The sequence below is a fragment of the Chelmon rostratus genome, chromosome 1, assembly GCF_017976325.1.
Source record: "Chelmon rostratus isolate fCheRos1 chromosome 1, fCheRos1.pri, whole genome shotgun sequence".
Taxonomy (NCBI): Eukaryota; Metazoa; Chordata; class Actinopteri; order Chaetodontiformes; family Chaetodontidae; genus Chelmon; species Chelmon rostratus.
Genome location: NC_055658.1, coordinates 8945779 through 8971323, shown reverse-complemented (window position 1 = coordinate 8971323; position 25545 = coordinate 8945779). Strand labels below are relative to the sequence as shown.

At 41.6% G+C, this 25545-nt stretch overlaps 1 protein-coding gene across 3 annotated transcripts in view; it reads left to right on the top strand.

Annotated features, from left to right (window-relative positions):
* Nucleotides 1–1105: 1105 nt before the first annotated feature.
* The window catches only part of esrrga (estrogen-related receptor gamma a), a 65965-nt gene continuing 41525 nt past the window's right edge, over nucleotides 1106–25545 (top strand). For 2 of the 3 annotated variants that reach the window (XM_041934231.1, XM_041934224.1), the window contains exons 1-3: nucleotides 1106–1175; nucleotides 13466–13890; nucleotides 20248–20364. In XM_041934231.1, coding sequence (XP_041790165.1) covers nucleotides 1108–1175; nucleotides 13466–13890; nucleotides 20248–20364 — 610 coding nt within the window. In that variant the 5' untranslated portion in view covers nucleotides 1106–1107. Of the gene's footprint in view, nucleotides 1176–2314; nucleotides 2395–13465; nucleotides 13891–20247; nucleotides 20365–25545 lie in introns of those variants that run through there. The other variant, XM_041934238.1, reaches the window with a different exon arrangement.

Below are 25545 nucleotides of genomic sequence, written 5' to 3'. Positions count from 1 at the left end.
CCTCAGTTTGAAAGCCTGTTCCAGGGCTAAAACTGGTAAAACTCCTCTGACGTTAAACACAGCTGGGGTGTGCTTCAATTAGCAGTCTGACGCGTCCAGCGATGCATGTGGGCACAGACAGATGTATTCGACAGAAATATGTTAACGTGAACAAAAGTCTCGTGTACTGGTTAGAAGTCAGAACCCGTCCTCTGTGCATCTGTCTGTCCGGCTGACAGCTGTCTGTCTGCCTGCCTGTCGTTGCTCTCAGCATGTCAGCCTGTGCGTCAGACAGTCGTTCTACGTGTCTTTGGACCTGTGTTTTTTTGACTGTCTGCATGTGCTCAGTAGTTGCTTGCTCGTATAACAGTTTGCGTATACTGTGGCTGTTATATCTACCGCGGGAATACAGACCGGGAGAAAGCATACGTTTTAATGTGTGTGTGTGTGTCTGTTGTGTGTGCATTAACTACACATTCCATCGGCTAAAAATTTATTTTCCTCACACTGCATCACTGCAGAACATTTGTACTGTCTTTGTTTTTCTATATCTTTCTGGAAGCCTTTTACTTCTTTTTTGTATCCCTGTCAGTGCCCTCACCTGTTCTAAAAAAAAAAAAAAAGAAAGAAAGAAAAAATAAAATGTTAAAAATGTTTAATGAAAATGTATTGAATGTTGAAAGATCTTTAGTACAGTTTTTAGAGATGTTCATGTTTTTGTAATGCTGTCGTTTTTACTCTACTAGATTCTGGTACTTTGAAATTGTTAATTAAGTTTCTCCATTTATTTTTTCTCCACATGTTTTCAAGTTTTATTACATGATATGCACTATTTGAATGTCCCTGAACGATTTTTAGCAAATTTTTAACAGATTTCTCTTGACACTAGAATAGCCATATAATAATAACTAATCCACTCAAGTACTGTTAAAAGGCCAGGCCTGAGCTGCTTTTTCCCACCTGCCATTTCTTTACCTTGTTCTGTTGCACTGGCCATATTTTCACCCCTCCTTCTCTCACTTTGCCCCTGCCTACAGAATGAACTTATCGAAGGGACCATTGGTGAACAGCAGCAGTGAAGATAACTCCAAGTCAACCTATAGTAAATGCGGCGCTGGCGCCTGGAGGATGCACCAGAGCTACGATCCACTAGAGGCCAACCACATGAGAGACGCACATGCCCTCTACAACCCCAGGTAAGACGGAATGACGACAGGACCAAAGACGCACGAAGAGAGACAGAGAGAGAGACGCGAAAGAAAAAGAATCTATGTATCTGTTAAGTTGTGTTTTACACAAAAGCCACACTTGACCTCTATAAACCTCAGATGAAAGAGAAAGAAAAGGCAAGCAGTTTGAGACATCAAAAGCCAGTGTTTTAAGTGGTCAGTGAGTGTGTGCGTGTGTGTGCGTGAGAGTGGTACAGCTTTGAGAGAGGTAACGTTCTACTATGATTAGAATATGAGTGTTATGTATTTGTGCTTTTCTTCAATTTCATTGATTTATTTCCTAATTTAGGTTCTCCTTTTGACTGAAGTACATTTTAAATTTTCTGCATAGACACGATAAAGCTTCTCAGCTTTTGTGTCACTAGATGCAAAAGGCAATATTACGCATGCAGAAAGCAGATTTAAATCTTTAAAGTGCAGCCATGTAGTTACAGTGTGTCCCACATGATCACAACTGTCACCGGTTTGATTCCAGCCTGCGACCTTTGTTGCTTGTCATACCACTCTCTCTCCCCATTTTCTGTCTGCCTATTCATCTGCCACTATCAGATAAAGTTTCGTCTGTGTGTGTGTCTGTATGTCTGTGTCCATGCGTGTGTGTATTTGCTTAGTGTCTAAAGGCAAATATTATATTTTTAAAATGATAGTACCTGGATAACCCTTGTGGCTACTGCTACACACTTCACCTATAGCACTATCTTTTAACTAATACTTTTACAGTATATATGCTGTATCACAAGGCAGCGGGATTTAACTTCCAGCTCAAGGACACTTCAGTAGTGCAAATGTGTCGCAGCACAGAGGCTTTAAATCATATCATTTGGTTGAAGGACAGTTACTTTTACCATAACAGTAATCCCCCATGCCATCTGCATGTGCAATAAAGCATATAAAGTTTTAACCAAAGTGAAATTTCACTTTAAAGTTCTCCAGTGGAAACCAGTTCTAGGTTTGTGTTGATTGAGGCAGGTGAAACTGAGGGCTGCCATGGTCCATTTTTAGAACATAAACGGTAAATATGCTGCTTGTTTCATGTTTAAACACGGCAAATGTGTGACGCATGAAACACAGACACATTTCCCTCTCTTCGTATTCTTCTTCCCTCTCGGCCCCTTCTTCTCTCTGTCTTTTAATTATTCTGTTCCCCTGGATAACAGCCACATGCCCAGATTGCAAAGCTGTAATTGTAAGTATGTGTTTTGTATATTATAATTAGCATAATTCAGTCTTATTGCACTATTATATGCAAATGAGCATGAGTATGTGTGTGTTTTCTGCTTTACATTTAGATTTTATTATATTTTTTCTCACCTGGGCTTGCTGTGGCCAGGCTCTAACAAATTATTTGAACTGACATTATTTGTAGGAAAAAGTGCTCAGATAAACTTCCTGCTCTCTTTATTTCTTGTTCTATACTGATGAATAAGGATTTGATGTATTCAGTCAGTGGTCATGTCTTTATTCTGCCACCAAACAACATTATGTTGTACAATCTCACTAACGGACATGACTACCTAAATGAACATTACGATCGTGTATTATGCTTTTATTGTTGTAGTATTGTTGCAGCCTAATAGAACATTATTGATTAGTGCATTGGTAGGCTTTTGCAAAGCCCTTTAATTTTAAGTGTGTGTGTGTATGTGTGTCTGTGTGTGCGTATTCATGTGTACACTGTAGACTGGGAAGTCTTAGTCCAATAGGATTTCAGGGTTAGTCTGGGTCAAGCCAATTAGAGGTCTGGCAAGCCATTCTCACGCAGACTCTCAGCCAATCACCAACAAGAGTATTACTAGCAAAATGTGTGTGTGTGTGTGTGTGTGTGTGTGTGTGTGTGTGTTGGCAGAGAGTGAAGTCTGGTGATGAGAGGTGTAAAGGTTTGCCAGAGGCTAGGGAGTCACGCCATGGCTTGAGGTCACACATTACATTCGCACACACAGAGAGACACACACACTACACTATGAATTGGGAAACATTATTTCTGCCGCATTTGGTTTTGGACCAAGTTAAAACAGTTAATGCTGTAATTGTGAATTCAACTGCCAAAACTATGTCAAGACTCAGATGTGACCCAACAATATTCCTCAGTTGGGGAAAGTTCACAACTTGATACTTAATGTTATGAATCAGAACAAAAAGACAGTTTATGGTAAAGAATAAGCTCACAATGGGCCTTTTTCACAGCAGGCATTTTGACTTGATATGACAGTGTGACAGTGAAGCAGCATGAACAATACCAGGACCCTGAAACTGAAGCAGCTAAGTGGAATTCATTAATTTGATTAATTACACCTGTGCTTTTGCTACTGTAACTAAAGTAACTAATTAGGGTGAATTAGGATGAATTCACCACAACTTAACTTGCCCTGTCACACAAATACAAATACATACAGTACATACATTGTATTTTCATACACACATGGTAGAAAGAGTGCATTTTATTCACACAAGCGTCACATGACCACTTTCGCCAGGATGTCTGACCTCCAACTGTGTTGATGGGATTTAGTCACACGATTAACATGCACGTTCTCACACAAACATGCACTTAATGCAGCCTTGGTATAAAAAAAAAACTTTAATTTGATTTAATTTGTTATTAAACAGTATTTATGTATTTGTAGCCAAAATATAAGCATTTCAAAAAGCATGTAAATTATTTTTTATTTGTAACAGTATTTTGTTTTTCTGTTGTTGCGACTGAGAGTGAGAATGGCATTCGCTCATTAAATCCATCAAAAAACTGTTTTCTTTAGTAATGTATTAAAGTAATGTGGACACTTTTCATGCGCTTTGTTTTGTGGATCCTTTATTCATGGAAACTTTTTTGAGTTCTGACGAAATTCCTAATTTGTTTTTGGGGATCTGCAGTTTTCATTGGACAGCAACAATATTATTCCTATTTTTATTTAGGCCATCAAACCATGGGAATGTGATTAATGTCAGGCAGCCAGGGTGCACTTGAATACACACACACAACACAGAACACACAGGCACATACACACACACACGCACACGCACACACGTTGCTGTAAACTGAACCCAATGTAATCATAATGATAAAGCAGATTGCCTTAACACACAGATGGGCCTCCCAACAGCTCTGTGTGTGTATGTGTGTTTGTGTGTGTGTGTGCGTGTGTGTGTTTGTGTGCGTGTGTGTGTAAGTGTGGACAACGCTGATTGGATTGCAGATTTATAGAAGAGGATTACTGCCGGAGCAGAGAGAGAGAGAAAGAGAGAAAGAGGGTTTCAGACACTCACCTCTCATTAACTTCCACCCCCTTCACCTCAGCTCGCCTTATTCTCAGTCATGGATAAACAGACACACATACCTACACTATTATGCACACACAAATATGCAAAGTTAAGGTGCTGCATTTATGCGGTTTCTAATTTTTTCAGACGATGTCACATTAATGCTTAAATATTAATTTTACCATTAAAATGTATTTAAAACATTGCAGTTTGTTATTATTTTTAAAGATAATGAGTTTGTAGAAAAGCAAAGTATAAAACCTTGTGCAAGCAAAGCTAATTCTGCAAAGATAGGCAGTAGTGCATTATATGCATTATAGTGTAATACAACCAAAATATTTAAAACCTAAAAATTCGTACAATGAGATCAGATGAAGTTGTTGTATCATTCTTCTTGCACTGGTGCCAGTTTTGTGTTTTTTACTGGAGGAAGTGTACAGAAAGGAACAAGGAGAGGAAGATTCAATGTCCTAATACAGAATTAAGACAGACTGACGTGGACAATGTAAATGAAAGACAGGCAATCAGAGACAGAATATAAAATAGACAGAGAGATGCAGGCAGACCAGAAAGAGACAGAGACACAGAAAGAGAGGCAGAGACAGTGGGCACTCCAGAAAACCTGATTATGACTGGATGTGAATTAGATTCCCTAACAGATGGTCCAGGAGCGAGGCAGTAAGGTGCATCAGCCAGCAGTGAGGGGAGGGGGAGGGGGAGGAAGGAGGGCAAGGGGAGAGAGAGGGAAGAGAGGCAAGGAGGCAGAGGGGACGAGTGTCAACAGCAGCTGGTGACAATACAGATCAATTCAGTTCAAAACGTGCAGCAGCAAAATGTTCTGCCTGTAGGGTCGGGTCTTACTCTCAACTTCTTATTTAATATATTTGGGTGATGTCAGAGGAAATTTATTTTTTTAGTCATAATCCAAGACATTTGCTTTGTTCTTTTGACCCACAATACCTGTCATGTAGTGTAATCATAAAGTAAAAGTAATGAATTGGCTGAATTTCTAGAAATCACTTCATATTTATGCCTATCATTAATATTGACATTAAATGAGAAATGACAGAAGAAAATAGTGTATCTACTTCCTGTTTGTAAATGCATTATTAGGATATAGGATGTTCATTTGAAAAGTAAGATGTGAACTCAGCCTGTTTAGGACAGATTTCCTCAATTTTTACAGATGCTGTGCATTATTGTACATACTCTAGCTCTGCTTCTCTCTCTCTCCCTGTGATGGATAGGTGTAAATCATCACAATCCTGTAGTGACAGCCCAATTTCCCCAAATCTGATCTGCTTAAAGAATGCAGCTTTGACGCTCCTCTCCCGTCCTCTCCCCTCCTCTCTCTCCCCTCCTATATTTCTTTTTCTCCTTTATTCCACTTTTCCCCTCATTCTCTCAGATTGAGCACCCCTTAACTTCACTCACTCTATCTCTCCTCTCTTTTGCAGCACTGCGCTCTCTTTTCCCATTCCCTCCTTGTCTGTTTCCCTCTTCCTCCCCTCCCCTCTGTCTGCCTCCCTCCCGTGTCACATTTAAAAGCCCTGTCATATTTACTAGAGTGGAAATCCTCTTTCACCATCTGCTTAATAAAATGTGTTTTTAATCCGATGGGGGATATTTTGTTTTTTAAACACTTTTTTTTATTATACTTCTGTGCAATTTCATTTGATACGGCACCTTGCCCGGGTCTCTATCTGTGTGAGTATGAGAGAGAGACAGAAAGAGTGCGAGGGAGTGTAGGGGAGCTGTATGTCTCACTGTACACGAATGGTCAAATGTGTGTCTGAGTGTGTGTATGAATGCATGTGTGTCTGCTACAATGGCAAGCATCGGTAACTGTTTGGAAGAGCTGTTGCACCCCTAATGCTCAGCGATAACACTGCTAATCCACACACGCATGCGCGCGCACACACACACACACAGAAAGGCAGACGAACACTCACCTTGATCAATGACCTTTCTTTTATACAGGAACCAGCCTACAATGTATATCCCTCATACCCCTGCACAAACACTCCAAGTATATGGTGTGCAATTTAGTCTGCCAAGTCCAACAGAGAGCAGATTTAGACATGCAATTTTTCTGTAATGTATGGATTTGACTATTTAGCCAGTCAATGCTTGAATATAGCTAACAGACAAACTGTTAACTGTACTCCTGCTGTTTCAGAGGTTTGAAGCACTGTTCTTACAGTAGACAACCACCCTTACAAATACAATGACACACAGCAGATAAAGGAGACAGAAAGAGGGGCAAAGAGAGAGAGACAAAGAGAGAGGTATGGAGAGAGAGAGACGTGGTGACAAAGATAGTGCCTGGCAGCAACACACTTATCAGCCACTGCTCCGCAAGAAAATGACCTAAATCATCAAGATTCCCATCTGACACACATACACACACACACACACACACAGGGTTCGCAGTGCACTGCCTTAACGTTTTTGCCTTGAACAAGCTCAACCTCTTCGTATCTTTTCACTTAAATAACTGTACCAATGCAGTCAGACTGTCAAATCCAAATCATCCTTTATTCAGGCCGAGGAAGACTCTGACTGGAAAAAGGAATTCCCTCAAAAATTTTTGATTTAATCACCTTTTCAGAGAAGAAAACAGGCCGAAAAAGGAAAAGAGAAGACGGACATACGTGAATCTGTTTCAACAACAGCATGAAGATTGAAAATAGATGAGATACATTGATATCACCTGACTCAACATGATATCCCTGAATAGTTTGCAGTCTGCAGTTTGGAAAGCACATAATTCTTAATCAATCGTGTTTGGCTGAGCCTGCCCTGTGTGTGCTGTTTCCCACTGTTTGTCCACTCACATCTACACAATGTGTGTGTGTGTGTGTGTGCGTGCGCGTGCGTGCATGTGTGTGTGTGCGATTGTGTGTGTCAACTTTATAAACCCCAGGAAGCATCATAACAGCTTTAGCCCTACTAGTGTGCCTCTGTAAGTCTTACCCAATTCATTTCACACCCGTGTATGTGTCTGTGGATAGTCGTGCGCGGCAAAGGTGTGTGTAGGTTTGTGTTTGTTATATTAAAATTCATACCTAGAAGGAGTGTCTAAACACACAGACACAGTCACGGACACATACGCTCAGGAATATAGACACACACACACTCACATTTCCTCTCCTCTGCCGGTCTTTACAGCCCGGCAGCCCATTGGGCAGAATGTGTTTTAGCCATTATCACATTGATTGTATGTAATCAGGGGTTTATTCTGCAGCCAATGAAGTGAATTACAGGTTTCCTGCCCGACTAACACTGTAACAATTGATCTGCTCCCTGGTGTGTGTGTGTGTGTGTGTGTGTGTGTGTGTGTGTGTTTGTGTGGGGTGTAAGATGGTGTGTGTGGCAGGGTGTGGATGAGTGAGAAAGACAAGCGAAGCAATGATAGAGTGTGTTTGTGTGAGAAGTAGAAAGGACTAGCCAGAGAGAGATTGAGACCCAAAGAGAGCAGGAAAGAGAGGGCGAGAGAGAGCTCAGTAGGAGGGAGAGTGGTTTAGATTGACTGTCGCTGCGTGAGTTTTTAGTTCTTATTTTATTCATTTCTCTCCCTGAAAACAACTATAATCATCAACACACTGTGAGTCTATGGAGCTAAACTCAAACAGGCACACTCACACAAGCGGACAGCAACACTAGACAGCGACACACAGATTATTTTCTCCCTGTATTTCTCTGCCTTTTAACTATGCACACGCCGTACACAATGCACATGCCAAAACACAGATTCAATTACTACTTACTTGGGAAATGCCACACATGAAAAATATTTTTTCTGTGCATTTTTATATGCATGTGTTTGAGTTTTTTTTATTTCCTGCCCCAGTCCAATAATGCAGCCCCCAGAAAATAGAAAAGCACAGCAGCGGTAACCTACTCATCAGTGTGCAGCTAACAAGTCAAGTCGCTCGGTGTTTTTATATACCAGTATTTTTATCACTGCCGCATGTATCGAGCTGACAAGCTGACAAGCAGTTCAACAACCCTCCACAGATAGGAGAGGCTTGAAAATGGACTAAAGTAGAGAGAAATAGAGCAAAGAAAGAAAAGTAAACAGAAGAGTGTAGGGGCTGAAAAAGCAATTCAGTCTATTGATGAAATCATTCTATTCATTTGACTATGGAAATGTAAATGCATTTTTTTTGCTCCAATTCCGTCCTTACTCCATTCTTTAATTCAATGTATTTTCTTTTCTGCATTCCATCCTTCCATAACTTTTCCAAAGCATTGCCGGTATCATCTAGATAGAATTGTGTGGGTTTTTCTCTCTCTCTCTTTTTTTCTTTTTGCTTATTGGACTGTGTGTTCTTATCAGCATCGAGAGCACAATGCTTGGTGTGATGGAAAGGTATTAGCCAACCCGCTGTAGCTACACTGTCAGCACTTCTCCCTTCTCTGTCTCTATTGCTACCACTTCTCTTTCCTCTCTCCTCTTATCCTCCTCTACTCATTTTTATCGCTTTTTCCATAGGAATTTGTTTTTTAAAATATTGTCTGGACAGTGAGATGCTTCATACCTCTGCATGCACTGAAGTTTATTGCGGTTATCAAATGCACTTGTTCTTAAGAGAGGAACGTATATTTTAAAAGCTATTATCATTGTTACTGTAAGCTCTAAATGTTTACATCTTAGCTGCTCATTTTATCTATGTTAATTCCCTTCACATAAAAAAAAATTTGAGTGTTGTCGATCATATTTTGCTTGTAAGACCATCAGTTTTATTTGTTCTGATAACATTTTTAGTTACGGATGTAATTCCTAGTTGACATTGACCGAAGAGTCCAGCAGGGCAAGCAACGTGAACAGTCAGACAATCAGGCAGGTCAGAAACAAACTGAACCAAGTGTTATCTAAACCTCTGATTTGTGGTAGGTGAATGTTAAAATGACACCCAGACTGTCTGTTGTAAACCTCTATTCAACTCGCAGCAACTCACACTGCTCCATCCTCTTCTCTTGTCTAGCCTGGGGTGGGACAGAAGCAGTTTGGAGTAGTTTGAGGATCAGTTTGTGTTTATGACCGCCATCTAGCGAGGCAGTCGCACAAAGATTGTATATAATAAGGGAGTGCACACAGAAACACAGACTAAAGGAGCACGCGGCAAACAGCACAGAGACACACAGTGAGGCAGAGAGTAGTTGCTCTAATACGATGATTGTATGTTTGTCCCTGCCAGTTGTCAGGGCGCTGCATCAGCCCACCGCTCTAATGACAGCTTGTCATACGAAAGTGGCCCACCTTCCTTCAAAACACACAGGAAAAAAAAGATTCTTCTTCTTCTTCTTCTTTTTCCTTTCTTTCATTTTCAAGACATCATTCTATTCTTTCTGCCGCTTCTGTCCACAGATCCACATATTTATCTCTCTTTCACGAGTCACTGTGCCTTCAAAAAGTGAGAAATGAAAAACAGAAATAGGAACAAAGACAAAGAGAAAATGACAGGGATAGAGGTGGAAATGGAGACAAGGGAAGGTGGTAATCTTTCTGCCCTGTGTGTGTGTGTGTGTGTGTTTGTGTGTGTGTGTTCTCTCTCAGTAAGGGAGGGCTAAATCGGCCTGCTGAATATTTGATGTCTGCAGAAACTAAACAGCCACTTTTGTCCCATTGCTCCTGCTGTTGTGTTAAATTTTATCACGGGCACTAATTTTAAATGTTTTATAAACATAGGTGAGTTAACTCAAGTTATTTATTTCAAAGAGTTCAAGAAATGCTTTTTGTAACTCCAACAAAATAACTTTTTTATTGAAAGTGTCCACCAGTCCAGTTAGCCTTCTTTTTGTTTGATGTTGTTCACGTGAAATCTTTTATGTGTCTTCTTTGGTAAGTGAACAAGATTTTCTCTCAAATTACTCAAAGCATCTAAGAATGAACAAAGGAAGTAATTGCTTTCATTATGACACCCAGTAGCATAAAACGAAATGAGAGAATTATATATGCCAATGTGAGAAAAAAGGCGCTTTGTACCACTTCTTAGACACGGCATTAAAAAAAACCCAAAAACCTCAAGTATGTTACAATATGTTGCTGTTCCACTGACATGCAGCAAAAACGTACAGAATAGCAGGAATAAAGAAAGAGGAATTCAAAACCCATTTTCTGCAACAGAATTAAGAAAAGCAGCTAATACTAAAATCTGATTACTGCTCTTCTTTTGTGTTTTTACTGTAATCATGTCCTGACACACTGCTCATGTCTTTGAGCTCCTTGTGAAAAGACAAAAAAGAAAAAGACACGCACTCAAGCCTTTTCCTCTTTATATAAATCTCTTTAAATACCTAAAAACATACAGAATTGATTAAAAAATTGAGACCCAACTCCTTCCCTCTCTCTCTCCGCACTCATCTGAAGAGCAGACAGGCACAATAAGACTGCTCTTTCAGCACTGAGCCGTCGTTACATAGCGCCATAATTATACTGATAACATACATACATAAATGCATTCAACCTCTCGCTCGGCACAGCGCACTGGCTGTGATTTCTTAATCTTCTTTCCTCTTCTCCTCTCCTCTGCACGCATGTCTTCTTTTTTTATTCTTTTTATTCCTCCCCCTTCGACTGCCATTATTTTTCATTTATAAGCGGAGAGAGAGAGAGAAAGAGAGAGAGCACATAGGAAAGATGTGAGTGGGAGAAAAAGAGATGATAAGAGGAAAAGAGAGAGATGGAGCAAAGAGGAGAGGAGAGGAAGAAGGAAAGAGAGATAGATGAGAATTTGAGAGAGATGGAAAAAAAGCGCCTGAGATCTTTTGGCACTTAAACTCTTTCACTTAATGGTACTCAGAGGGATTGACGGTCGAAGGGAGGGGGCACAAAAGAGCATAAAGAGTGAAAAAGGAGAGATTAAATCATCACCATCACATCATCTACTTAAATGGGTCTACTCTCTTTTCTGTCGCCACTATGTTTTCTCCCCCTCTGCTAGGACATAGACAACGCCGTGCGATCTCTCGCCATCCCATCACTCTTTCCCACATTTACATTTATTTCTTCTTCGCTTACTCTAGCACCTTATATATGTTTCCGTCTCTCATTCTGTATCCCTCCCTCCACTCTCTCTATCCCTTTATACCTCCTCTTCTCTTTCTTGATTTGTGTCCAAACCTTTTCGCAGCGCCCCCCCTCACTGCAAACTGAAGGCCTACCTTAGCATCAGATAAATGGATTTATAGACATTGGTGAATACCACAAAGCCACGATTAATAGAGTCACTGAATTAGAAGGACCTGCAGGGAGGGGAGGGAAGAAGTGGTGGTGGGAATAAAATATATGATGAAAGGTTTGGGGGGGGGGCAAAGTATTGTACATTATAAATGTCATGTCACTTTATGAAAGGAAAAATGGACTCAAAAAAGCATTGAATTTCTGGTAAAAGAGCGTGTTTGCCTCACAGTACCTGTGTAGGTTTGGCTAAAGAAAGAGGACAGCTTTGTCTCATCTTGCTGCTCAAACACATTAAAGTTCTGCTGCACATTATAAATCCTAACAAATCAGATGTGAAACTGCTGTCTGTCATTTGGCTATCATCAGTCACTGCAGCCAGCTCCTCTTCCTCTCCTTCTGCCTGTTTCTTGCTATGGCTGGCTGTCTGCTTCCTACCTGTTTTCCTGTCTATATCCATTCCCCATTCCCCCCACCCGTCCCTCTCCCGGCCGGCTCTCCATTCTCTGTCAAGGCGCTGTCTGTGTTTTATGGGTCCCTGTAGAACAGGGATCTTTTACAGGCCGACTGGACTTTAGAAGCCCCTCGTTTAGCAGCATCCTGCCTTAATTAAAAACCCCTTTTGTGCTTTCTGCCTTTAACAATGAAATGGGAGAGAAGGGAGGGAGGGCAGGGTTAGAGGAATAGAGAGTGGTAATGCAAAGAGGATGAGAAAGAGAGAGTGGAAAGAGTTAGAGTGTGTGAGAGAGAGAGATGGCAGTGAATAGGAAGTGATAGGGAGACAGGCAGATAGATAGTAAGGTAGACAAAGGGAAGGATGGAGAGATATGGACAGAGAGAAGATAGCTGTTAATTACAACTGCCATTAACAAGACACCAGTCAGCCTCCTCAGGGAAACGAAGAAGGAAAAGCAGGAGAGGAGAGAGGGAGGGAGAAGGGAAGCAAAATAGAGGAAGGAAGGGGAAAGCAGAAAAGAACAAGAGACGAGGAGAGGAATACAGTAATACTTCAGCACTGATTAGCCGAGATTCTTTTTTTTTTTTTTTTGAAGCACGGTTTTGTTTTAGACTTCCTTCCCTAACTTCTTCTACTGTGTCTTCTACGCTCGAATGTAAGCGTATGAATCTGTGTGTGTGTGTGTGTGTGTGTGTGTGTGTGTGTGTGTGAGAGCATCATGTATGTGTGAGGCTGTCTGTGGGATGATTGAGCAGCAGAGAGGCTGCTTACTGATTACCTTCATGTAGAACAAGCTGCTATTGACTGGAGAGTGACGGATGACCGTCGGCTCGAGCATGTGCATGTGTTTTTGTGACCGTGTGCTACTAGAGATGCATCTCTGCTACTGTCTTTCACACACAGTTCCCCTAATGAGCCACATTCTGTTGATTTTTTATGTTTAAGTCTCCTGTTCTTTTCTTACGTCCTCCCTTCTTTCTCTCTCTGCACAACTCTGTCATTTCTCTGAAGAAAAGAGTAACAAATGTGACGGATGCATTGTGTGTGTATGTGTGTGTGTGTGTGTCAGGCTCAGTGGAAAAATATAAATCCATCATAGAAAGTGACAATGAGGAAATATAACATCAGAACAAATTATTGCTATAATTTGACTTTCAAAAAATGAATTTCTTTCATTGAACATCACCTTAACTGTATCTATTTTCCTCTACCTCTGCCTTCCCTCTCACCCTTTGCTCAATTGGTTTTCTGTCTTCTGTATAAATATCCAGAATTCTTCTACGTTTTACACGTGACATTTTCTTGTAATACTTTCTTCCTCTCCTTTGTCTAATTGTTCCCGTCTCACTCCCTCAGGCTTCTCTGCAGAATGTCCAGTAAGGAGCGCCACCTTGAATCCAACTGTCCGTCCTCTTATATAAAGACTGAGCCGTCTAGTCCTGCCTCCCTGACTGACAGTCTAAACCATCACTCCCCTGGTGGCTCCAGTGACGCCTCAGGCTCCTATTCGTCCACGATGAACGGTCACCCCAACGGCTTAGACTCCCCGAGCCTTTACGGCTCCAACGCAGGACCCCTGGGTCCTGCTGGCGGTCCCGGATCAAAGCGTTATGAGGACTGTTCGTCAACTATTGGGGAAGATTCACAGATTAAGTGCGAGTACATGTTGAATTCGATGCCCAAGAGGCTGTGTCTGGTGTGCGGGGACATTGCGTCAGGGTACCACTATGGAGTGGCATCCTGTGAGGCCTGCAAGGCCTTCTTCAAACGCACCATCCAAGGTTGGCTTCCATTTTGACTTTCTGTCCATAATTATCCCTCTATGTATGTCTGTCTACCTCTCTGTCTCTGTCTCTGTGTCTATCTCTTGCTGTATCAGGTCTACAATCACAGATTTGCATTCATTCTGCCTCTAATTTTCAGTCTTCAACCTTGTCTTTACTTTGAGTGTCTGTGTGGTTTTACATCAATATTTGTTAGGCCTTTAATGGCAGGCCTTTAAAGCTGTCAAAAAATGTTTTTTCTAGTTATTGTAATTTGATTTCTTCCGAATTTGCATTTATGAAGCTATGAGAGTACATGGCAGGCCATAAATACATTACAACAAAATGACACATGACACATGACAGGGTTAGCTTCGGGGGACACGTCAGAAGTTAAAGGTGATATGTTTTTTTTCCATGTTGAACTTTAAAAGGCACAGCCTTTCAGAGGAGTATTGCACACATACTGTAGCACCCAAAACATAAACTGTAGTTTTTCCACATGAAGTTCATACACACATAAACACACATAAAGTGCACTCTGTCACACATGCACACACACCTGAGCCATTATGCTAGATCCAGGACAGATGATGAAAGCCCCAGGCCAGATGTGAACCCAGATTTTTATATGGTACATGTATCCTCCTCTGTCTGCTAAGTGAGCCACCAGGACACACACCACAGTCTATTTTTTCCTCTGTCCTTCACCATTTCTCTTCCTGTCACGCATGCACATACACACGCTCACATACAAGCATCCAATCAGGTCCATGCATGCACTCCATGCACAGCAATTGCAAGACACACCTCCTTTTCACCTTCAACCTTGACTCTTCATCAACAGCAAAGAGTAATTTCCAGGTAGTGTTTGCATTTACAGATCTAGCTGCTTATGCTTCACAGGAAGCGTGTTAGCTATAAGCCTGTTGTCTAGGAGATAACGTAGTGTCAGAAGAAGGTCAGAGGTTATGTCTGGGGGTCGGGAGTTGAGGTTAGGGGTAGAGGAGAGAAGGGATAGAGCAGTAATCCACATGATGAGAAGAGTACCAGGAATTAGGCTCAGTAATCCTTTGCTTGTCTCTTGTTCGAGGGAGAAGTAGTCCAGGAAGTGCACAGGTATTTAGGTTATCCTCTCCAGTTTTCTGGATATTCAAGTCAAACTCAACCTCTCAACTTGATCACCTTTATGTCCGTCATTTACTCTTGTACAGCACAGGTCAGTCCAGTCAGCCGTAAAGCAAGCCAGTAAGGCAGCAATTTGTTCATTAATCCACCCAGTTGAGTGATATGCAGCCATTCTACTTTAACATAACTTGTTTAACAGATATGGCACTGAACAAAATCTACAACTTGACTGACAAATTCATTGGATTTTATGATGGTTTTCACTTGTTTCTCTCCACAGCAAGCACACCTAAAGCACATACTAACTAGACTGTTTAAGATGGTGATATTATGTACTTTTGTGAGTACAAACAATTCCAAAAGGACTGGACCAAAACCAACAATGTGCTAATCTGTCACTTTATATATATGTATAGAATCATATAAAAGGAACATGTCATGTCAAATATGTCACTGGCATATTTTTGACCTCTATGGCAAAATTATTGGCTTGGGTTTCATGGGATTTGCTGGCAATAAGAAATATGTAGTAGTGCATTTAATAATCCATTAAACATAGCTATGTGAAGCACTTTTAGGTTTAGGAAGTCAGGGAAATTTTACTGAATTTGAAATTATTATTTATCATTATTATATTGCGACCGCCTTGGTGTTTTGACCTTGTGAAACAGTCGGTAAGCAAATGATAAACCTATGAAGACTTAATGTTTGGGTAATAATCTTTAATTATTTTTTTAGGTTTTAAAATAGCTTGTAACTAATAGGACCCATCAGTCAGCAGGACAGCCTTCTTGTCATTCTGTATGCCACTGCCATAACCAAGCTACCAGTCAGACGGCCAGCCAGCCGTCATCGATCCATTGAGTCAGTCAGTCAGTCAGTCATATCAGACAGGATTCATCTATCTGCGTTTTCATCCATCCACCTATCTGTCGCTGCTTTCTTTTGCCTCCGATAAGCAGCTTTCCCTGTAAAGCCCCAGAGAGAGAGAGCGAGACACAGAGAGATGTGGGGAGGTTGAAATCTTACATCCACTAGATGGTCACCACTACCTAGAGATGACCTGTATGTGTTTATTATGGGATGAGATCAGGACACGGTGCAATCTTGACAAAGAGATTGCAGCACACACATACAGAGATAAAGGCAGAGACACACAAACTCAGAAGCACATTCACACGTGGACACCAACACACATGCATAGACAGTCACACACATGGCTTTGTAATCACTCCGTGTGTAGATTTAACCCTTACTTCATCTGTCATGGCTGTAGTGTCTATTAGTTGACCAATTCCACATGTCTCATTTCATTTTGAGGACTTGTTAAAGGTTACATAGGTGAGGACGCAGTTACAGATTAAATACAAGAGCCCTGCAAACGTGTAGATATGATGCCATGTTGACAGTAGAGCCTCTTCAGTGTATGACCTTGAATAGATTTAAAGCAATGCTCTGTCCCACCTCTCTCACGGCCTCATTTTCACTCTATTTGTAATCCTCCCTTCTCCTGTAGTTGACATGTTGCAGATCAGGAAGGCTTGAGTTTGAGGTTATGGGTCAAGACTTTGGCCAAACTAGTTACAGGACTGTCACGAAAGGCTAGTGAGCAAATGGATGGATGCCATGTTGAGACTAGAGCCACAAAAGGGATTTAAATCACAGCCACTATTTTGCATTCTTGGTCATAATTAACATAGAATTTCGTGGATGTTTATGAAGAATTTGCTAAGAATCAATTTTGAATGGAGACAACTAGTTATTAATAAAGAAAATCTATCAATGTGAGGCCAAACTTCAGTTTTATCAATATCTATGCTATAGTACTACTGTTAATGTTTGTTTGGACACAGACTGAGCAGTCTTGGATCCACTGGAACAAATGGGTCATGACATTATCTTTGGCTACCACGCAAACCAAGCGCATCCACAGCTCGAGTGGATGTGTGCATTACCCTGTGTGTCTGTGTGTGGGCTTGTGTTCATCCATGTAAATGAGTGCAAGTTTATGTGTATTTCTGTGCAGATATGCCTGTGTTTATGTGCAGTTGTGTGTTAGTGTGTGTATCTTGGCTCGAAAGCAGGGCCAGCCTCAGATGGGCAGCGGCAGACATATTGGTATGTTTCAACCCATTAGCCAATAAAACCGCAGGTAATCACCAAAAAAACACCTCCAGCTGGACAGGGAGGAGAGCATGGGGTGGGAGAGGAGATGAGAGGAGAAAAGAGGAGAGGGGAGGAGATGTGTACACCAGTTTGGATAAAAAACCAAGTTGAAACAAGGAGTGAGAGAAAGAGGAGAATGGGGAGGGTGGACTGGGCACATGGATGTAGGAAGGAATTAGTGGTATGCGTGTGTGTGTGTGTGTGTGTGTGTGTGTGTGTGTGTGCGCCACAGCATGGAGGAAGTGGCTGTGGCAGCTGCTGTTTCTGTGGCGTCAGTCCAGCGACACCTGACAACCTGCATCTATCACTCCCTTATTGAGAGAGAGGGATAAAGGGGAGTGAGGAGGAGGGCAAAGTGTGGGAGAGGGAGGGATAGGGCAATGAAATGGGAAGAGGAAGACAGCAAGAGGGACAAAGAAAGGTGGATAAGAGCAGGAATGAGGAAGATGAGAAAGGTGATGGTGATGTAGAGCAAAGGAATGGGTGCAGTGAAAACGGTAGGTGGGACGATCCAGCGAGGGAGTTTGTGTGATAGTACTGTTCATACTGTCCTAAAGAAAATAAGCAAATTCCTCAATAGCTGAAAATGCACAAAACATATCTGCATGTTGCTGCATGTAAAATGGTAGGGGGTATCTTGGTGAATCACTGGGCTAAGAGAATGGCATGTAACTGCATTGTGTTGGATTGGAATCTGGTCCAGAAACCTTCCCTAGTCACCTCTTTCACCCTCTAACTATATATTCTCTTCAGCTCCCCAGTTAAAACTATCTAATAAAAAGCCAAGGTAGCAAGAAAAGAAAGCGAATGGGAGGGAGAGGCTGAACTTATGTCGGGACAAAGTTAGAGGTGTAAAGTAGATAAGAAGAGGTAAAAACAACGACAGCTCAAAGAGTGTGGCAGGCCAAAAACGCACACGAACGGTCATATTGCACAGCCTGTACAATGGTGGTCAATTGTCATGCAGCAGGTGGACATACACACACATCTCAAAGGAGATTGCAGGGGATTTGAGGACCTCATATATCCCTCTCACTCACACCAACACACAAGTACAAACTCCCATGTTATACATAGGGGCTTCCAAGAACCTCTCCGCTCTAAGCCCACCCCAGTGCACAGTAAGACACATAAAGGCACGCACGCATACACACATGCACAGAGAGCTATGACATCCTGATATAAACCCTTCTTTTTTAATTCCTACCCTATACCCTCACTCTGAAGAAGGGTGTTTATGTCTGTGTCTGAGCATACAAAAATCTACAGCCACATGACTTAGGTCACACCTTTATATTGGTCTGTAATTAATGCCTACAGTACCTAACCCCTCTCTGAATATGTACAGTCTGTAATATCAAGTGCCTTTTATGCAAATATGCTAGTTTTAAAATCTAGCACACTCTCAGTTCAGGTAATAATCCTGGTTGAGGTGAGGAACTGTCATTTCGAATTCAAACATTGTGATTTCTCTCATGGGTATCACTTTAATCAACAAATAATATACATTGTTATTACTGCGTATAGACCCCACTTCCGTAGTAACACTAAGCATCTGTCAGTGTCAGCATTTTTTTGTTCTTAGTGAGGATTTAGCACATTTAGCATTAGTGCTGCAGCCCTGTAAGTGACTCTTTACTGCAGTTGTCCATTTAGCATCACTTGCCTGTTAAGCCTCGCACGAACAAGGCCTTTTACTGACCACCCATTAACCCATGCAGAATCTGTGTCATTAGCACATTTAGCCTTAGCACTAGGTAAGTGTCCCTCTTAATTGCTGAATTAGTCTGCTCCTCCTATATCATCAGCATGTAAAGGTTGGGTGTAAGCTAACTAGTCCCATTAGTAGTGTCCATTAGACTGTAAGGGTTCCCCCAGTGTTTAGCATGTTTAGCCTATAACTAACAAGGCTGTTTAATGAGCATCTTGTTACCCATTAAGAAGTGTTCATGCATTTAGCCTTTTCCCAAGCTAACTAGCCCCCTTAATCAGCCCAGTAATGAGAAAACATCCTCTCCACAGCAGCAGTCAATAGTAATCACTGTTTACTCTGTTTCAGTTGGAGATGCATTGGCTTGCTGGGGTACTGTAGTTGTCAGGTGGGCACAGGAGGAAGGGAAAAATGGGTTTTCTGGTTCAAATCTCAGCACAGCTCATAGGAGAGATAAATAAACCTTCCTGAAGAAATAAAACCGTTTGAACAATTCTGTAACCATCCAAACTGTCCCCACAACTGTGTTTTGCTCTAGAGCTGACTGGAAGTAAATTATTAGCGGAGGAAATGAGCAGAACTGGTGGAGACTGAAGCTGAGAATGAGAAAATAAAACAAGCGAATAAAATGGGAACGAAAACAGGAGGCAAAGTCAAAGGACATATTATAATACAGAAATAGGAAGATGTAAAGAGAGACTGATGAAGCATGGTAAAAAGGAAGGGAAACCAAAGAGAGAGATTCTTAAATATTGAATACGCAGTGGTGTATCTGAAATGCTACTTGGGAAGTGAGTTACCCACAACAAAGAGAAAAGAAATAGTGAGACAGTCGACAACTCCAGGTGTTGTTGTTTTTGCTGGCAAAGGTTGTGAAGTTAATAGACTTAGATGAGTTAATAATCTTAACCTCAGCTCTACACCTGAGTGTTACCATGAGTGAACTGCAGCTAGTCACGCAACCTCAGCTCGCTCAAGCCATGACACATGCACGTTTGCGGTATATTCATATAAGACACACAAATACACTGTTTTCTTTGCCAGTTTTTAAACAAAGTTAGAACTTTATGAAGCTTCAGCATTTGCTCTTTGCTGTATAGGGCCATGATGCCAACAAAGGGCCATATTAAAGTAAAAATCAAGACCAGGGTTTATTTTATTGTATCAGCGTGTTTGTGTTTGTGTCTATAGTTTTCTCTCTCTGTCCATCTAAATGAAAACATGTACTATATGTATGTTTTTTCTTCTGTCTGTGCAGCAGGATGTGTTGAGTACTGGTGTCGAACAAGTTGTCTGCCCTGCTGTCTGTTGATGTGTCTATCTAAAATGAAACCTTCCTTTCTCTCTTCCTCCAACATGTCTACATACAGGCAACATTGAGTACAGCTGTCCAGCCACCAACGAGTGTGAGATCACCAAGAGGAGACGCAAGTCGTGCCAGGCCTGCCGCTTCATGAAGTGTCTGACTGTGGGCATGCTGAGGGAGGGTAAGGGAAAAGGTCTCTTCCTTATCTTTCTCTGTTAAACGTGCTACACGTAGCATTTAAAGCCTATTAAGTGTGTTTATTTATTCGGTTAACAGAGGTCAGTGCTGATTAGATCAGCAACCTCTACCAACCTCTGTACAGTGTTTTGACACTGTCACATGACAATGCATTAAATCTTGCAAGTGATCAACCAGATTTATTTATGACTCCTGGAGATGCTGTTTTAAAGAATGAAACATTAAAAATGGCTGCAGTTTCACTTCATGACACATGGTGAAGTAAATGTCAAAGATATGGAAAAATTAAGTCAAATCTGTTGATTTTGGATAAAGATTCAATAAATCCGTACAGAGAAGTGTTGCTTTAAGTTTGAAGAACACAAGAACAACCTGTGCCATAAATACAGACCAGCCATTTATTCCAACACGGTATCATTGGTTTATAGTATATATACCAAGAAACACCAATGTTTGACAATGATTTAGTGATGTTGAACAATGCTACATGTAACACTTCTAAGAAATTGTTAATATTTCTTTTATCTACTGTATATTGTAATCTGTTTCTGTTTGCTTTGTGTACCTCTTGCTTCCTTCTCACTTCCATCTAAACACTTTCAGTCTCTTTTTATATCCACATGTGTTCACAGCTCTGTTTCTCTCCTACCTTACCTCTGTTGTCTGTCTTCTTTTCTCACAGTGACTTAATATTGAAGTATTATGTGTTTTCACTTTTCAATTCCACATACCCCATTTACATGTAATAGCTTCTGAGAGCACGTGTGCACACAAAGACCCTTGTTTCACTTTACCTAAATGAGCTAAACATAGAAATTACTGGATAATAGCAACACTCACACTCAGCAGTTGTTCAGTGGCAAAGAAAGGTAAAAAAAAGAAAAACAAGTGATATTATCTGCCCCCACACCACTTTGATTAAATACACTCACTCTCTCATTTTCACACTCCCTTGTTGCCTCTGCCTCTTTCTCTCCCTCTCGTCTGCCCACCTCTGACCTTTCTACTCCCACTGCACTTCCAACGATGAAAGGAGAGAGAGGAGTGGCAAGGGATGAAGAGGAGGGCCGATAGAGAGAGAGGGAGAGAGAGAGAGAGAGGTGTAGTGGGAGGGGGAAGGTGGGAGAGGGGAGGGAGGGAAGAGGGGAGGGAGAAGAGATTGATTTATAGGAGCAGAGGAGAGGGACCAGGGGAGGATGAGAGGCAGGGGGAGGATGGTTGAATGAAGCAGAAAGTGTGTGAGAGATAGAAAGGAGAAGAGAGGAGGGTCAAGGTTGTAATTGATGGGAGACCTGGCCTACGCCCCCTTTCTTACAGTGGTCAGGGAGCGTGCCTCTGCCGACGCCTGCCAGCCCTCCCTCTATCCATTCCTGTCTTCACCGCTCCCTCCAGTTCTCCCACTCGGTATTATTGTCCTGTTTCTGTTGCTTCTCTTCTGCCTTTCCTCTCCATCCTGTTGGCACCATGGCACTCATCCATACCTGCTGCTTCTCGCCCACTCAGACGTTATTATGTGACAGCATAACTGTTTGAGGGAAATAGCTTTTGTCCCACATATGCAGTATGAATTTTATCCACAAAAGCTATGACAAAGCAATGTGAAATAACACATTTTTCACAAAGACTGCAAAAATACAACTTTGCAAACAAAAACATATAACACTGCTTGGTTAAAAAAAATTATTGATCTTTTTGACTAATTCTACAGTAAAACTTTTAATAATTGTAATATAATTGTGACAAATATTAATATTGGTTGTAGAAAAAAAGACTAAAATTACAAAAGAAAAATTCAAAATGAGATGCCTCAGAGCTTTAGCCATACTTAAACACCCTCGCACAAAATTCAGACATTTCACTGCCTCCAACAGCACAGTTTTACTTCACTGTAAAAGCATGCTCATCTGTCTCTCTTTTTCACACACACACACACACACTGCCAACAAGCTGCTGTCGTGGCGTTTGTTCTCCCCGTTGGTCTGACATAGGCAGAACCTGTGTCTCATCTCCTGTTTTGTCTCGCATATGTGTGTGTGGCCACAAACACACACACGTGTAATTGCATGTATTATTGGCAGCTCCAACAGTCTCACAGTTCACAAGGCTCACGCTGCAACCTCCTACTGGACGCAGAAACCACACCGCCCTTGTCTTTAAAACTCGAAACAAAGCCATCAGCTGCAAGAGAATATTTTTTAGCGGTCAGTTCCTTTTAACGCTACACTTTTAAACACATTGTTACCTATATTTTCTTTAGCAACGAGTGAACAAGAATCAAACGGTAGACATGCTATCGATTTTACCTCTTCAGGACTGTGGTTTGCCCACTAAGCCAATAAAAGAGCAGAACTATAGCTGCCTTTTCTTGCTGCTGCTTCCCTGCTCCAAACACATGCATTATACTCACACACAAACATGCACACACACACCAAGGCCTACATATATATACATCAACCTGACAGACCACAGCCACCCCATTTGTTGTGCTGGGTGTGAATTTAATACAGGGGGTCCCACTCTACATATGAATAAGGGTCATTTAGAAAATTGATACATCCATTTTCTTATGTCTCATTTTCACTCTGTCTGAACTGGGAATTTTTGAAAAAGATCAATAACCATAAAATGGAGCTAAATGTATCCCTTCACCGTTGCATTATTCTGCTCAAGATATTAAGTTATAATTTCATTGATTGTCATTTTTAAAGACCAAGTGCAAAACATCATCAAACATCCCCTTGAATTGTTGTTCTAAAAAAAGAATCCCACCAACTTAAACCCATTTTAATGCAGCAGTGTCACTGGAAAGGCCTTTGCCCAGTTCAAATCAAACCAATTACCGATAAAGAACATCTAGTCTGGAAATTATTGCCAATTACTGACCATATCAAACATTTGTGTTTCATTTTCAAATCCCTGTGTGGATTATTTCATCAAATATTTGGTACATCGGGTTGAATGACATTTTACACTCGACCAATAATAATACATCCTTATAAGACCAAAGCAGAGAATGATATTGTGATACTACCTGGTTAAACATTTTAACACTCTCAACCACAATCCTTTGCACACAAGAGATTCAAGAACAGAGGCTGCTGTGTTTCATGTCGCCCTTCTGGGTAGATGCATCGTTGCAGCAAAATTACATAGATGATAATGTTAAGTGGCTAGATCAGTTAGCATCAGAGCTAACTGTGGTTGTCAGGGGCTAGCTCACGGGAGAAAGGTGAAGATAAAGTGGTAAAGGTGGAGTGGGAGTGGGGTGGAGGACATGGGGTAGAGTGTGTGTGTAGATGCTGTAGTTTACCCCTCAGGGCAAGATCTGCCTCAAATTAGCTTTGTCGCCCTGGGAGACAGAAAGGGTGAGATGAAGAGCAAGTGAGGCAGCAAGGAAGTGTGTGTGAGTGTGTGTGTGTGTGTGGGTGTGTGTGCGCGTGTGTGGGTGTTTGTGTGTGAGCGAGTGAGACGGAAAGAGGCGAACAAGAGGCCAGAGGGTCAGTAAACCAACTCAGAGTGGAGCCTTTTCTTCACACATTCTCTTAAACACACACCTGATCATGTGAATACACACACACAGCCCTGTCCGTGTGGAATATTGTATGTTTCTCATCCAGAGGAGAGGAGTAAACGAGAGGGGGGGTCGGGGTGGACTGAAGGAATGAACGAACATGGGGCACCCACCCACCAATATGTAGCAGCTAATTTCTGGAGCGAGGCAATTAAAAGGCCTGACTAAATTATGAGAACTTTCCCTCTGGCAATGGCTGTCTGTCCATTTTTAATGAGGTCATAATGATGCGTCAGCTGAAGACCGAAAGGTTACAGGGGCGGAGCTTACATCTGCCCAGACAGAGGGGAGGGGGGGTGAGAGAACGTGGGTGTTATTGCAGGTAAAGGAAACAGGAAAAGGAAAAGGTTGAAAGTGATTTTGAACAAATGCTGAACTCAGTAAATATGTTTTCATTTAATCTTGTCTATTTGACAAGTTAAAAACAAAGGTAGCAGCAAAGGTAGCAACACTGTAGCTGTCACAGTTATTTCTTTTTATCCACAACTGGCAAGGCAAGACAGACATAATGCATTCAAATTCAGCAGTAATGCATACAATTGTCACGAACAGAATACAAAACACAGATCAGACATTTGAACATGAAAGGCTTTGGCAGAGGCAGGCAGTCCAGGAGCCAACAATATTCAGTATGCATGTATATTGTACATATGGTCATATTGACAGATTTGCTCCCTTACAACATAACAGCTTTGATGATGGCACGTCTGATGAATCATGGTTAAACACACAGAATGTGTTGAATCCACAACCAAAGCCTCCATCTCTATATTGCCGTAAACGGCCAGCTGGATTCAGATGGTGGACTGCTAGAGAGACAAGTCCACAGACCGCAAATATAAACCTTGGCATACTGCCCCACACACACATACACACACACACATACACACAGTAACTGCATGTGCCAACTTTGGCCGTGCTCCCCACGGCCTCTAAGACCTAATGAGTGAGATCGGGTGGAAGGCCCCAGTCTGTGTGAGTGCATGTGAGTGTGTGTGTGTGTGTGTGTGTGTGTACATACAGCTGGTAGTGTGCATCATAACTCTTCATACCTCAACAGTCCTGACTGCAGCTATCCAATCTCATTGCTGCACACACATGCAGTCATACACACCACACTCAAGATGACTGGCCAACACATGTTCACATGCAAAACACACAAAGATAATTTGTCGCCCACAAAGGACACATTATTTTAAAGATGTCATTGATTAAAAAGGTAAAAAATAGAAGATGAAATGACAAGGAGAACCCGGTTTGTGGGACGACAGAGAGGAATGCAAGAAAAAGGGAGGAAAGAATGAAAGTACAGGAGGGGAGAGCGATTGATGGGGAGAGGGACAAGAGGAGAGGACGGGGAAACAGAGGAGAGGAGCGCCAGACAACTGGTGGCGTCTGGTGTTCCCCCATGGGAAACTTGTAGCTAAATCTGGCCCTGTAGTGTCTGTCCTAAGCGAGTGTGTGTGTGAGTGGCATCTGGTTGCATCCTAGCTAGAAAGGAGCGATAATGGAAATACTGTGAGAGATCTGCCTAAGTGGTCCGCTCTCTTTCACATACACTTTCTTTCTGTTTGTGTTGAGAGGAGACCAGAT